The sequence below is a fragment of the Canis lupus genome, chromosome 21 (assembly GCF_048164855.1).
Source record: "Canis lupus baileyi chromosome 21, mCanLup2.hap1, whole genome shotgun sequence".
NCBI classification, from domain to species: Eukaryota; Metazoa; Chordata; class Mammalia; order Carnivora; family Canidae; genus Canis; species Canis lupus.
The window spans coordinates 43,089,071-43,104,001 of NC_132858.1; the positions used below are offsets into that span (position 1 = coordinate 43,089,071).

Consider the following 14,931-nt stretch of genomic DNA (forward strand, 5'->3'; position numbering starts at 1 on the left):
TCTTGTGTGTATTTCATATTAGCTCATTAGGACTTTTTTTTAAAAAATGAGATCTGGAGGGCAGGCCTGGTTGCTCAGTGATTTAGCGCTGCCTTCAGCCCAGGGTGTGATCCTGGAGTCCCGGGATCGAGTCCTACGTCCGGCTCCCGGTATGGAGCCTGCTTCTCCCTCTGCCTGTGTCTCTGCCTCTATCTGTCTCTCTGTGTTTCTCATGAATAAATAAATAAAATCTTAAAAAAAATGAGTCAAGCCTGAGAAATCAGGGAATCTTCTTGATGCTATTACCTCTGTTAAATAACCAATTTGATCATTGTCCAAAGGCAGAGTGTAAAGGGTATAACCACATTTTACTTTTGTAACAAAATTTAGTTGGTAGACTTGCTTGAGATTATTTTAGGTATATTAATCCTATGTTATTTTCTTCCTTGTGATAACTTTGTAGCCTTAAAAGGAATAGATTTGCTATTTGTTTAAATTTCCTATGATTATTATTCATCTTTCTAGAAATATGTTATTCAGAAGGACAGGTCTCTTTATGATGGCTAGGTACCAAATTTTCATAAAGAAACAAAGCATTTTAATTTTTTTGAGAAGGATAATATATGGCCATTTTAAGAAACTCTTCAATGTCTTTCAGAGAATGTTATTTTAAGTGTATTAAACTTTACTTTCAGAAGACGAGAAAACAAAATAACAGTTGGTAAATAGAGAAATTGAAATAGAATCTTCAAAAATGAGAAAAAATGGGCAGCCCGGGTGGCTTCGGTTTAGCGCCGCCTTCAGCCCAGGGTGTGATCCTGGAGACCCGGGATCGAGTCCCACGTCAGGCTTCCTGCATGGAGCCTGCTTCTCCCTCTGCCTATGTCTCTTCCTCTCTTTCTCTCTCTCTCTCTGTCTCTCATGAATAAATAAATAAAATCTTAAAAAAAAGAAAAAATAGAATATTTCCTCAGGGTTTTTTTTTTTTTTATTTCAGGAAAGTTTGTTAAAATTTTTTTTTAAGATTTATTTATTTATTTATGATAGAGAGAGAGAGAGAGAGAGAGAGAGAGAGAGAGGCAGAGACACAGGCAGAGGGAGAAGCAGGCTCCATGCCGGGAGCCCGATGCGGGATTTGATCCCGGGTCTCCAGGATCGCGCCCTGGGCCAAAGGCAGGCGCTAAACCGCTGAGCCACCCAGGGATCCCCGTGTTTTTTTTTTTTTTTAAATGTGAAGATACAAGTTGAAAAATGGCTTCCTTGGTCTCTATATTTGGGTCTCAGAACTACTAAAGAAATAAAAAAATATATAGCGGTGCTATTATTTTTTTAATAAAAGACTTTTATAAATTTAAGATCTGAATCCTTTGGTATCTGGGTATGATTTAGTGCTGACTACATGGTTGTAGCCCAAGAAATCAGGGAGTCCCTGGTCTGAAGGATTTGAGGGGGATACAGATGGCAACATGATTAAGTTAAAGATACAGCATTCTGAGTCTCTGTTGGATTTAATACTTCTGTAATCTCTGGATCACATGACTTGACATTTTGGTCTTTATTATTTTTATTTGCAGTCGGGGCACCATAACATGGTGTGGGAAGTGAAGACAAATCAGATGCCTAATGCGGTGCAGAAACTCCTACTGGTGATGGACAAGCGAGCGTCAGGAATGAACGACTCACTGGAGCTGCTGCAGTGTAATGAAAACCTGCCGTCCTCACCCGGGTACAACTCCTGTGATGAGCACATGGAGCTTGGTAAACAAAATTAAAAGTTGTTGAGGAATCTGAGATTCATATTTTTATGTTAAGTCAGCTTCTCCACCTCTTAAACTGCTTGAGTACGTGAAGTTTGTGTACCTGAGGAGTTTTCAGTGTTCCATCGTTACTGCTTGTAAAATATTACTTAAAACCAATGTGACTTTGGGCTATTTATGGTTCTCATTGCGACTCATTTACAAATTATCAAACTAAACCACTGTTATGGGTAAAGGTCGGGCTGCACCTCAGGAAAATCCTCTGTGTGACTCGTGACTTTTGAAACACGCATGAGCTTAGTAAATGTTTGGCGTTCCTCTTCTCCATCCCTGACCCCCTCATGGCCGGTTTGTTGCTGTGATGGGTGAGGGACAGTGGACCCTTGAACCTGGGTGATCTGACATCTGTGGTTTTCACCGCCACCAGGCTTCTCCAGGGATGTTCGGCCCATGGCAGTGTGTAGGTTTGTGAACGTAGGACTTGGAATCATATTGCCAGAAGGTTGGTGTTGAAGAGCCCCCCCCCGCCACCGAGTGACCTGGACTTGCTGCCCTGCTTCTCAGCTTGGCTCTGTCTGCATTTAGTATGCAGCTTTCCAAGAGGTTCACCACCCCCTCCACCCCCCAGCCCAGATTACCCTCACTTTGCAAATGATAAAGCAGAGGGGACCACGTACTGCAAAGCTCTTTGGGAATTTGGAGATGCTCAGGTCTTGAGACATGGCCTACATAAACGCCAAGGGGTTGCTGGCCCCTGGGAGTCTCACTGAGTGGTGGGTGCTGTGGAGCACAGAGCGCCCGTGTGTCTGGGTGGTCCACTGTCCACCAGGGCACTTTAGTTTCTGGAGGAAATGGAGGCCTAGCAGTTAGGGCCCAGGGGTGCCAAAACTCATACCGCTCCTTACTGCTTCAGTTTTAAAGCAGTTATTTTCCGGAGCTTGAGAGACAAACGGACCCTTTACATACAGAAACTTGAAGTGCTGGCTTGAGAAGGTTGTCAGCGGTGAGGGAAGGGGAAGGGCTCCCCCAGCACGACAGTTACAGGGTGCAGTTAGATGGGGTCGGTATGGTGTTTTTCAGTTGCTTGGTGAAGGAGACACCTTCTTGTCTGTTTTCTGAATGGATGTCTTGAATCAGTCCTTAGAAGTAAGACATTTAATAGGCCGTCCTGAGATATTTGCCCGAACAGGAATTCTGCGTCTGTACCCACATGGTAACAGCTGGCCAGAACTCCCAAGGCTAGAAGGATTTCCTGACTTACATGCTGAGGGGACCCAGGGGATCTGTGGTTTGTTGTAGGTGTTTTACAAAGTTGTTTTAAAGCTGGCAAGATGATTTTTCTCCCCTCCTGTTTATTTTTTTAAATATTTTTTTAGAGCTCAGCCTTCCTCCGTGTTTATAACCATGATGAATGCATGAGCCTTGGAAACAGACCTTTAGGAAAACATAATCAACAGTTACTATTGTAACTGTTCAGAATTTCTCGCTCAAAAGAAATAATTTAGCATAGATTAAGTTGAATAAGTAGCACCTCAGGACACCTGGGTGGCTTTGTGGTTGAGCATCTGCCTTTGTCTCAGGGCGTGATCCCAGTCCGGAAATCGAGTCCCACATCAGGCTCCCTTCCAGGAGGGTTCTCCCTCTGTCCCTCTGCCTCTCCCTGTGTGTCTCTCACGAATAAATAAATAAATACATCTTTAAAAAACAACAAAAAAAGAATAAGTAGCACCTAAAACTTTATCATATGACCTGTCGATCTCCTCTTTAAAAAGTGTTCCCATTATTGCAGTAACCTTCCATAACGGTAACAAAGTGTCAGAGTAAGTACATCTGTGTATATGTGAGATGCCTTTTTCCTCATTAACACGTTAAGCTGAAAATGTCTTGGTGGTATATGGACTAATCCCAGGTGAACTATAAAAAAAAAAAGAGAAAACACAAACTTTGTTTTTCCGGTCTGAGAACAGGTGTGGTAATTACAAGTCATTAGTACATTTACATCCATTCAGTCTATTTCCCATCAGGCTCTGTTGACCCTTGAATATAGAAGGTGTCATTTTTTAGATTGAACTTTGTTTTATTCAAGAAAACATTTCGAATTTGCATTTTTCTTTTTGCAAAATTAATTAGATTTAAGGACTTCACTTCTAGCTGTAATTATAACATTATTCCCTGTATTAGCAATTTCCTTTTTATAATTTTGAGTATGTTTATTTGCAGATGACCTTCCTGAACTTCAGGCTGTTCAAAGTGATCCTACCCAATCTGCCATATATCAGCTAAGTTCAGATGTTTCACATCAAGAATATCCAAGACCATCTTGGAACCAAAATACCTCAGACATATCAGAAAATACTTACGGTGAAAATGAGGTGGATTGGCTAACAGAATTAGCAAATATCGCCACCAGTCCACAAAGTCCGCTTATGCAGTGCTCATTCTACAACAGGTGGGAACACTGCCTATATTTTTATTGCAAACTTCTATCATTACAAGGAGCTGGGTTTTTTTTTTTTTTCCTAGTTTGAAAAGTAATAATGCTATTAACCATTTAATGAGGGGGTTTACTGAAATTAGAATTTAAGTAAAGTCATTAGAATTAAATTTTCTGTTCTGTAATGATTGCAGAGCTTTTTCACCTAATATGATTTCATACTTTTATTTTATTTTATTTTTTTTTTTGATTTCATACTTTTAGAAGTAGATAAAAGTGATCTGAGGACTGCAGAGTCAAAAATATTTGTAAATGTATTAAAGTCATCAAAAAATAAATCCAGACCAAGATACACCTTTATTATATATTTATGATTATAGAATTGAAAATTATACTTGTCTCAGAAACTGTAGGTATAATAAATGTTTTATTTTAAAACTTAACAGCCTGGAGTTTGGCTTCTTTTGGTCTAGGTTTATTTTCTTCCACAGTGTATGTGACCTTATGTTATTTACCTATTAGTGAAAACTATAATTGCTAATGTTAAAATATGGAATTTAATAAAAGTGGACTCCTATTGGAAAAAAAAAAACCACTGTTTCTTATATTCAGACCACAGTTTCCGCAAATGAGTTGTTGTGCTGTGAAAATTGTGGAAGCTTTGAACTAAAATTCCTAGAGACCTAAGTGGATAACTTTTCATTAATTATCCCTAAAATTAGAAAATTAAGTAAAAAGACCTAGCTAAATATGATAGTTTGTAGAGGACACAATTGCCCATATTTCTACTCAGGTGGGTAGACAGACTGTAGTCCATTCAAGATGATAGAGGAATAATTGAATTTTGGTAGTGCTTCTAACTTACTGTAGTTCTTTGCTACAAAATAAACTTTAATATGTGAAGCCCTGGTTTTCTTGCACCCCATGAAATTATGTTTTCCTTCTGTTCAGGATATTGGTCTTGATTAGGGCAAATTTAGTTTAGTTAACTGAATCTTTCAGTTTAATTCATGAAAATTTCCCAGAAAGAAAAAGTAGTCAAAAAGCTAAAAATTCATGTACAATTAAAAAAAGCAGACTCTGATTTTTCAGTTGGACTTTCTTTTTCCTAGTTTAGAGATAACATTTTTTTAGCACAAACTTAAGAGAATTAATAATGTAGTTCATGGAAAGTTGAGTAGAGCCTCAGAAAGGTAATTGATATAAAAACATAACTAAAGGAGTATCTCCCTGAAGATATAAACGTATTCTGCAGCATTTTCTGCGCTTCTCTCCTTACTAGGAGAGTCCAGGAGTCCTGCTCTGCTGTCTCGCCTGTCTGCTGACACTGTCAGGGGCTGCTCATTGCAACTTCTCGTAGCATGTTAAATGGATTTAGTGAGCTCTGGATGTCTGAGGTTGTAACTGTGCAGTACCAAGGGGCTGAGGACAGGTCCAGTTTATATTACCCCTGCGCAGGTAGAGGGACAGAGGAGACCAGTGGTGTTGGTGTTGCAGACATGTTTGGCATGTTAATTTTTACAGAAAATTTAGACTGTATTTGTTTCAGAATGTTATGTTGTTACTTCTCCTTAAGTGGTTCAACAGAAGAATAAATAAACCCCTTTTCTTTAATTAGTCGGGAAGCCAGGGTATACTTGAGGATGTTTTAGCAGTTTGGCCATTCTCTAATACTTCCTAAAGGTCTAAATGTTTAATAAAAGGAAGAAATGTGGCAAAGATGAAACATTTAATATTCATATTTTGAAATCCAAAATTGGTTGGAAAGTGTGCTAATAAAATCCTTCAAAACTTTTGAGGGGTTTTTATTTAAGAAGTGCTCTGAACATGAAAGCATAGTTCAGTAGACCCTTATCAAAAAGTAACTTCTGCAAAGGCATAATGAAAAAGTGTTAATGAGGATAAAATAAAAATTGAGGGGCTAATAAAATTTCTCAGGGAATAAATAAGGGAAGGATTGGAAAATGAGATGCCCCTCCTCCTTTAACTACGAGGGTCAGTACAGACATGCGTACACTTTCCTCTCTTGTGGACCAGATCCCTTCCTAGTTGGCATCTCCGAGAACTGTCCTGATGTGAGGCCTCGGGCGGGTTGGTCTCCTAGAGCCTGTGGTCTTCCTCTCTGCTGCTTTCCCAACTCGTGGGCTCAGTGCGTGGTGCTACTCACCCTGACTGGACATGCTGCTTACTGGTACCCTGCCCAGGAATCCCTGACCTTTTTAAAAGGTGATCTCAGGGAATAATAACCAGCCTTATGAGTATATGCTTTGCAACAAGTTTGTATCAGAAAACAAGAAGTGGTGTCCAGTTACAAGAAGTTGCAAAGAGGCTGCTTTCTGCTATAGTAAGTTTAAGCATTTTAGCCTTAGGTTGTTCATTTTATCGGCCCAGTGACAGGTGGTTGGTAGATAGAGGGTCCGCGTTGGTCGCATTCAGCTTAGGGCCCCTGTTCATACTGATTGTGTGAAAGTAGGAGAGAAATAGACAGGGAGCCTTGCAGATGATCCTTCGTGAATGAGAATATGCATGTTTATATGTACTTACTGATATAAAAATGAGTGAATAAAGGAAAGTATAATTTGGAATTTAAAATACATAAATATGAAAAAAGAATGGTATTTAAAATGTGTGAAGAGGGCTTGGATAAGAAGTTAAGGATAGCATTAAAAAAAAGTTAAGGAGTAGCAGATTGCAAATGAAATCTTGATGTCTTTACTAGTGTTTTTCCGTAGGTGTCTTATATGTGATAACACTGGTATTAGGAATATGAAGTTCTTTTCATCAGAAGGAAAGATCTACTTTAAGGACCTCTGCTTTATGGTTAAAACTGCTTCCTTATTTTAGATCATCTCCTGTACACATCATAGCTACTAGCAAAAGTTTACATTCCTATGCACGCCCTCCACCCGTGTCCTCGTCTAAGAGCGAGCCAGCCTTCCCTCAGCACTGGAAGGAGGAAACAGCAGTCGGACACGAAAGGGTGAGTTTATTCATGAGAGTAAATTGTTACGGAGTTTGCACAACAGTTGAAATATGTTAACTTTCCTTTTCTCAGAAGTACTTTTGAAGCACTTACAGCTGGGAAGTCGTCTCATTGTTCTGCCAGTGGTCTGGATTCGATTTTACTTTACTTACAGCTCTACCAACTGTTGGGAAAGTTTGTTACCAGTGGGAACATGCACTGAACTAAAACTTCTAGAAACTTTAGTTTTCAAAGGAGTATTTTTACCTAAGTTTATAGTGCTTAAAGTTATCTACTTGTGGGGAGAGAGAGCCTGAGGCCTTGAGATAAAGACAGATATGAACAAAATATGTTACAAAATAAAAAAGTTTCTGCTGTTTTTCTCCATAGGCAAATAGTGAGTCAGAATCTGGCATTTTCTGCATGTCCTCCCTCTCCGATGATGATGATTTGGGCTGGTGCAACTCCTGGCCTTCAACCGCCTGGCACTGTTTTCTGAAAGGTGAAAGAATGCTTGAGTTTTTACAGCCGACTTGTGTAGCATGCTAGGCATGTACCTAATATTTGTTTTTGTTTTCTACTTCAGGCACACGACTGTGCTTTCATAAGGGAAGCAATAAGGAATGGCAAGATGTTGAAGATTTTGCTAGAACCGAAGGCTGTGATAATGAGGAAGATCTCCAAGTGGGCACTCACAAGGTTGATTTAAAATTCAGAAAACTGTTCCAAATCTTTCAGAAGGAAACCTAGGCTTATTATGAATCAGTAGGAGTAGTCTCCATTTACTTTGATATTTACGCGACATCTTACATTTTAGGTAGAGGTTTTGTGACTCCGTTCCAGCTTAGCCAGACGGAGAGCGGCAGGGACTTCGGGTTTACCTTTGCAATTATGCTTTCTCACGAGGGAAAGAGATGTATTTCTCAGTTCTTTTTGTACGTTTTAGGTTGGGGGAAACCAAACTGGCATTTGAAATAAAATGAACAAAGGAACCAAGGGTTTATCTTAGGTAATTTGCAAAGTGGTTAATTCCCAAATGGATAATTGAGAGTTGATTATATTGTTACTTTTTAAGTGACACGATAAAATACTGGCATTTTCAAAATCGATAAGCAAAAGCACTAGTAGGAAGCAGTAGGATAAATGTCGGTTGATATCTTTAAAATCTTAATCTTTGAAATCTTTAATTTCTCCGTCTCCGCTGTAGGCGGAGAATTTGGGCATGTGAAGTGTGCCTATTTAAAATTCCTGTTTGGATCCTGCTGTTACTTACTGTTGAGTCTAGAGAAAAATAGTCCTGATTCGACTGCCTTCAGTTTCTCCTTCTTGCTGTTACTCTCTCCTAGGCTGACTTCCGCCTCTACTGCTCTACTCAAGTTGTCTCAAAGGTCGCTAGCTTAATTCTGATTTCTTGAGAGACTTCTTGCTCTGTTTGCCATCCTTGCAACATTTGACACCGTGTGTTGTCTTCTCTTGATTTGTGCAGCATGGCAGGGCTCCGGGTCTCGGCTGTCTCTGTTCCTGCGGCCGGTGCCTCGTCTGCCCATGGCGCTGAGTGTGAGAGAAGGTTCTGCCCCTTGGTGGTGTCTGCGGAGACGCTCAGCAGGGCTCCTCGGTGGGCCTGTGGAAGGCGTTCTGGTCTCGGAGGCGGGAGACCCGGGGTGTTTCTGGTTCTTGCAGACACTCTCTGTGTAACTATGTCGGGCGGATTGTCGACCCCACTCTTCCTGCTAGTTGGCTTCTCGATCTGTAGAATGAGATTGGATTTGTTTGGAGGTCTTGGCAGCTGTAAGAGTGAGAAGATTCTGTAACTTCATTTACACACACACGGCTGTAGGCCTCGCCTGCACGTTGGACATCTGCGCACGAAGATCAGTTCTTTATACTCAGCTGTAGTATAACCCCGACTGGACTCCCCTTCTCCTTCCCCTGCCTGGCCTTTCTCTCCCTTCTAAACACGTTAGCCTTCTTGACTGGCAGAGTAAGAACCAAGAAGTTGACCATTCCCCTCCTCCCTTCAAATCTTGTGGATCGGTTCTATTTCCCTAAAGACGTGTTGCCGTCACGCTTGTCTCCTTCATGCCTTCTTCACGCGCTCGTGTAAGAAGGGCTGTGTACCGAAGCTAGCCGGTGGCGTGCTGGTCTTTGTTTTTCTGTGAATTGAAGGGGGGATCGCGTGGAGGTGATGTGTGTTCAGAACCCAGTACCTGGCATGTGCCGACTGCTTAGTATTTTTGGGTTAAAATTCCCCCAGTTCTGCGGCCGCGGCACCTGTCAGCGTCAGACTCGGGGGTTTCTCTTGTCGTGTCTGCAAAGACATGAATACCGGAGGCACCTTTTATTGTGCAGACTTTATCATCTTCTTAAAATTGACAGTTGTTGGTGAAAATACTTGCATCGCCCTGCGGTGCCGTCAGAGGAAAGTTTGAGCGCTCCCTCCGTCGCCAAGGCTCCTCTCCTTACGGACCGGCCCCTGCTTGGCAGGCTTCTCTGCCTCCGCTCTCAACTGTCCTGTATGTTTTAGCTGGTTTCCACTGTTCCTGGTACTGAGGCCTGTTCTTCTGCTTTCTGGGTTTCCTTCCTTTAAATCCCAGTCCTGCTGGGAACTGAAAGTCCTTCCTAGTGTCTTATTAGAGTCTATAGCTCCCTTCACTCGAGTCCATTAGTGTCATTTGTCGTCCCCTTGAAGAGCTCGTTCCAGTCTGCTTCCCACTGCGGTGACGCTGGGTGTGCCTTTCTGCAGCACCGGGTGGAGGGTCCGGACTTTACAGACAGAGTATCCCCGTCTTGTCTGTTTTCACCTTTCCCAGTCTGACGTGTGATAGGAACTTCACTGTGTGTTGAATTAAACATTGCCTGTTTGTTCACTCTCTGCATGTATTTTCAGGGCTATGGTTCTGATGGTCTAAAGTTGTTATCACATGAAGAAAGTGTATCATTTGGCGAGTCTGTACTGAAGTTGACTTTTGATCCTGGTACAGTGGAAGATGGCTTACTTACTGTAGAGTGTAAGCTGGACCACCCTTTCTATGTTAAAAATAAAGGTAGGGCTTCAATTTGAATTTATAGTAACTTTTTAAAGAAAGCTTCTTAAATCTGTAACTGTCTTATGGCATAATTCTTTGATGATTAAGAAAAAAAACCTTGAAGGTCATACTTCTTTCCAGCTAGAGAGAACTACCATAGGACGTGCCGTATCATAAGACCTAATGATGCGTACGTGTCTTAGCAGGAGTCAGGTGGGGCTCTAACTTCCGTGGGTAGGAGCTCTTAGAGTTGGGTAGCACACTATATAAGCAGCTCTCTGTTATCTTGGTATAGTTTGGGGAATGGAGTATTCTGGTAATTGCATTTTGGTTTATGATCACCAAATATGCTATATACCTGAATCACTTTTCCAAAATCTATTATAACAACTCTGTGTTAAAAATAGTAATTCAGAGGCTCTACTCATGGTCTCAGTCATCATCATCTACCAGTATCTTGTGAATTGCTGGAAGTGCCGATCGATAGAATCTGTATATTAATCAAATGCTGAATTAAACTAGTTTTGGAGAGCTTTTGCTTGCTTGAAGAAAATACTTGGCCTTGCTTTGTGGCAAAGATAAGGACATGATAAAAATCTGCTGGGACTTAACTAATAACTTTTTGTTTTTAAGGTTCAGAAGTGATAGGTCTCTCATAGAATAAATAATTAGGGTTCCTTCTATCCATCCCCATCCTTTACGTAACTGCTGTTTGATTTAATTTTAGGTTGGTCATCGTTTTATCCAAGCTTGACTGTGGTACAGCATGGCATTCCATGTTGTGAGATTCATATTGGTGATGTATGTCTACCTCCTGGACACCCCGATGCCATTAATTTTGATGATTCAGGTGTTTTTGATACATTTAAAAGGTAATATTGGGTTCTTTTTTTTCCTGTTATGTTTACCTTTGATCTCTGTAATGATTGCTAAGTCAGTATTCAGGAGGGTAAACCTACAAGATTTGAGAATTATTAAAGGACTACTTAGAGGAAGTATATAGACAATTAAAAAATACTAGGTAATTAAAGTAAAATAATAGTTCAAGGGGAGCTTTATACAGAGTAGTCATATAGGAAAACTGTGAGTTCATAAAATATTTGGTTATTAGGTGAGGGAAAATGCTGCATGTTCAATGTGACCAAGAACTAAACAGATCAGCTTTGGTAGTTTTATAAATAATAAATTTCAGTATCTGGCCAGTGGTTTTCACCAGGCCATAAGTCTCTTAATAGTGGTTTTCTGTTGTTAACTGTTAACCCTTTTCTTTCCTTAACGGTGTCTTTAATATTCATTTCAATCAAGGGCATCAGTTGAGTGAATTAACAAATAGTAAAAATAGCAAAAACTTGACATTTGGAAAACCTTAAAGAGGGAAGTGATTTTTCCTGAGTTCACCTTGCTAGCAAGTGGTAGAACCGAGCAAGTACCCACGTGTCCTGACACTCGAGGCTGATCTGATCAGCTCTCTGGCTGTAGCAACTTTTCTGGTGTTAGCACCGAAAGGCCCGCATCTCGGGAAGCTCCGCAGGCCTGGCAGACTGGGGCCGTTGGTTACCTATGCCCAGAAATTACCCAGAGAAAGTCCATCTGTAGGTATTTGGGATTTTAAGACTCATTTTTTCTTTAAGATAATTGTCACATAATAAAATATAACGTTAATATACTTTTATTTCAAAAGGATATGTGAGGCTATTCTTTTTAAAAAGCAACTTAACTTAGCACAGGCCCTGGCACAGGTTATATGCGCAATAAACATCTGCAGATTAAAGTCTAAATGCTATTTGATTATATCCCTCATGAACACTGTTCTTTTAAAAATTATAGAGAAACGAGACAGTTTGAAGGTCCGAACCTCTAAACATTCTTAGGGTGTATAGGTCAGTGATCCTCTCACATTTTGGTGAGCATATTCTAGAGATAGAAGAACTTGGGAAGATGATTTGGCTTTATCCTACATCACTGAATGTCAGTAATAGTTGCACCTAGAGAAGTATGTGTACCCTAGAGAAGTAGATCCTTACACACACGCACCAGGAGACATGTAAATAAGGTCATGGCTGTGTTGCTCAGCATAGTGGGAACATGGGAACGGCACAGTCTTCATCCGCTGCAGTGAACACACAAATTGTGATACAATCATACAATGGAATTCTTTTTACAAGCGGAAGATGAATGAGCCATAGTCATACGTTGTGAACATGGGTCAATTTTCAAAGTAATGTTAAGTAAGATTAGTCTCAGAAATATAAAGTATCATTCCTTTGTTTTTCTGGGATCAGATGTTCTTCAGAGATACACCTAATAAAATGATAAATCTAGTAACATAATTTTTACATAGTATACAGAATACACATTATGCAGTTACGCTGGGGATCCCCAGGACCACCCCAGGTTCAGTGGTATTAGGATGACTCACAGGATTTGGCACGTAGTCACACTTAGGCCTAAGGTTTCTTATAGTGAAAGGATACGAAGCAAAATCACAAAAAGTGAAAGGCGCATGGGGTGAAGTCTGGAGGAAGTCAGGCTTCCAGAACTCTTGTCCCAGTGAAGTCACACAGCACGCTCTGACGTCTCAGCAGGGAGTGGTGCCAACAGGTATGACAGGGCATCTGCCAGGGAAGCTGCTGGACGCCCAGCACCAGGCTTTTCCTGGGAGCTTGTCCCGTAGGCTGTTTGCCTTGCACGTACCCAAATCCCACGCTGGTCTTTTCCCCCAGGGGAAAGCAGTGTGCGGGGTAAACCATGTTGTTAGTAGCGCACAGTGTGGGCACCGTGAGCCACTCTTACCTGTTGTGGAAGTGATGAGAATGGTCCTTGGAACCCTACCCAGACGCGGCGGCCGCCTGGTGAGGGTGGCAGGCCGCCTCCCCCGACGTGCTGCCGCTTAGCGCTGCTCGGTTTCTGTTGTGTCCGTGAGTGACTTACTATTTTTTATGATGACATCATTGTAAAAGTAAAGGGATGACAGGCCGTTCAGGAGGCTGGCTTCCTGGGGTGGCCGAGGAACCCCACGGTGGCGCGCGCAGCTTTCCTTCAGGCGGGGAGGACTGCCCCCTGCTCTCCTGCTCTCCGCGGTGGCGGCTTCCCGTGCGGGGTTCCCGGCGTGGCACGCACCCCCGGGGTGGCCCTGGACGGTGCTCGCGTTTTCTTGCGGCGACACGGCGACTCCCGCCTCCCCGCTCCTCACGAGTGGGCGGGGGGCCGCCCCGGGAGAGGCCCTGAAGGCGGGGCGCCCGCTCCCACGCTTTCGGCGGCGCCCGCGGCCGCGGCAGGTTCCGGACGTGCTGCCCGGGGAGGCCGCCAAGGCGGGGAGCAGCGGCCCGGGGCGCCCCGAGGTTCCCAGGAGCGGAGGCCGGAGGCGCCGGCCCTCGTGTGTCGGGCCTTTCTGTGCGGGGACGCAGGCGTCGGGCTCGCTGCCCGGGGGGCGGGGGGGGTCCGTGGTGTGAGGGTCCGGGTCCCGCCGTCGCTGCGGGGTCACTGAGGCTCCGCCCTTCGCGCTTCGCGGAGCCGCCAAGTCGTGCCCCGGGGGCGGGGCGGGGCGGGGCGGGCTCGGCCCCAGGAAGGTCTCGCAGGGTCACGCCCTCCAGAACTTACCTTTGTACCTTTTCAGTTAGTCGCCAAGTATCAGAGAGCCTGACGTGGGTGCCAGGGACCCAGGGTGCCCGCGGCGGGAGGGCGCCGGGCCCCACCGAGCTTCGAGCTTCGGGTGGGCCGGGGCCGGGGCCGGGGCCGGGGGCGGGGGCCGTCACGGGGCTTTTCGGCGGCCCCTCGGAAGCCGCACGGCGACGGCGACGGTGACGGTGACGGTGACGGCGACGGTGACCCAGCGCCGAGGGAGACCCGGTCGGCGTGGGCCCGGCGGCCCGTGGCCTGGGCTGCGGGGCTGCCCCCGCGGGGAGCGAGCGGCGGCCGCGGGAAGGGCCCGTGGGCGGGAGGTTGCCCGCGGGGAGACCTTCCGTGTGGGAGCTGAACGCTGCCGTCGTGTCCAAGTCCTGAATGTCTCTGATTAAATACCTCCAGTACAGGACGTAGTGTCCCGCGGGGCTGGACGGCTGGTTCTGCTTGTACCACTAGATGGTGGTGTCCGATTTCCGTGCCGCACACGCTGCTCTCTCTCGTGGAATCTTGGATTTCCAACTGTAATCAAATACTTCCTTTGGTGGAGATTAATGAGTTTGTGCCCGGTTCATTTATCATGCTGGTTCGGTTTTGCTCTTTTTCTAAATTACATATGGGAGGGGCTCGAGGAGAGCAAAACCTGTTGGACGGAGGCCCGACGTTACGCTAAGCAGGCTGAGCATTGATGAGGCGATTTTGGAGTCACATTTACATTCGTTTTACGTCATAGCTTTAAAAAGCCAGGCATTGTGTGCTTGGTAGTTGGTAGAAGCCACTTTTATCGTGTGCGGTGCGTGGCCCGGGCCTCCTGCGCGAAGCCCCGGCCGCCCCTGTGCCCGGACTACTTCGATCTCCTGCCGCTTCACCTTCAGGCACGTACCTACTATTCCTGTAGCTGACGTCAACCTGTTGTGACGTATTACCAGAATTTCTCTTTCAGGGAGAGAGTAGGGGCTGATTTAGAATAAAAGGTTTTTCTGTTAAGATAAAAAGTGTAAGCAGTAGGCGTTAACACATTTGGAACAAAAGAAATCTTTTGACAGGTGTAATCTTTAGGTTGTCGGCTCCATTAGCTCTACTTTTTCAGGTAGTATTTTCAGTTAATTTGGTTATTGTTTGTTCACCCTGAGGTCAGCCGGGGTGAAGGTG

At 43.9% G+C, this 14,931-nt stretch overlaps 1 protein-coding gene and 2 long non-coding RNA genes across 5 annotated transcripts in view; 1 reads left to right on the top strand and 2 right to left on the bottom strand.

Moving 5' to 3' along the window:
- Positions 1-13,749, bottom strand: part of LOC140613096 (uncharacterized) — a 34,877-nt gene extending 21,128 nt beyond the window's left edge. The window contains exon 1 of one of the 2 annotated variants that reach the window (XR_012014228.1): positions 12,952-13,749. This is a non-coding gene — a long non-coding RNA (uncharacterized lncRNA). The remainder of the gene's footprint in view (positions 1-12,951) is intronic. The other variant, XR_012014229.1, reaches the window with a different exon arrangement.
- The window catches only part of HBP1 (HMG-box transcription factor 1), a 28,522-nt gene that overhangs the window by 7,330 nt on the left and 6,261 nt on the right, over positions 1-14,931 (top strand). For both annotated transcript variants that reach the window (XM_072791550.1, XM_072791551.1), the window contains 7 exons: positions 1,554-1,737; positions 3,957-4,185; positions 7,015-7,150; positions 7,523-7,634; positions 7,719-7,831; positions 10,020-10,176; positions 10,886-11,030. In XM_072791550.1, coding sequence (XP_072647651.1) covers positions 1,554-1,737; positions 3,957-4,185; positions 7,015-7,150; positions 7,523-7,634; positions 7,719-7,831; positions 10,020-10,176; positions 10,886-11,030 — 1,076 coding nt within the window. The remainder of the gene's footprint in view (positions 1-1,553; positions 1,738-3,956; positions 4,186-7,014; positions 7,151-7,522; positions 7,635-7,718; positions 7,832-10,019; positions 10,177-10,885; positions 11,031-14,931) is intronic.
- On the bottom strand, positions 7,137-12,186 carry LOC140613100 (uncharacterized). Its single transcript, XR_012014235.1, has 2 exons — positions 8,406-12,186; positions 7,137-7,627 (listed from the first exon to the last, which is right to left on the bottom strand). It is a non-coding gene; the product is annotated as an uncharacterized lncRNA (long non-coding RNA).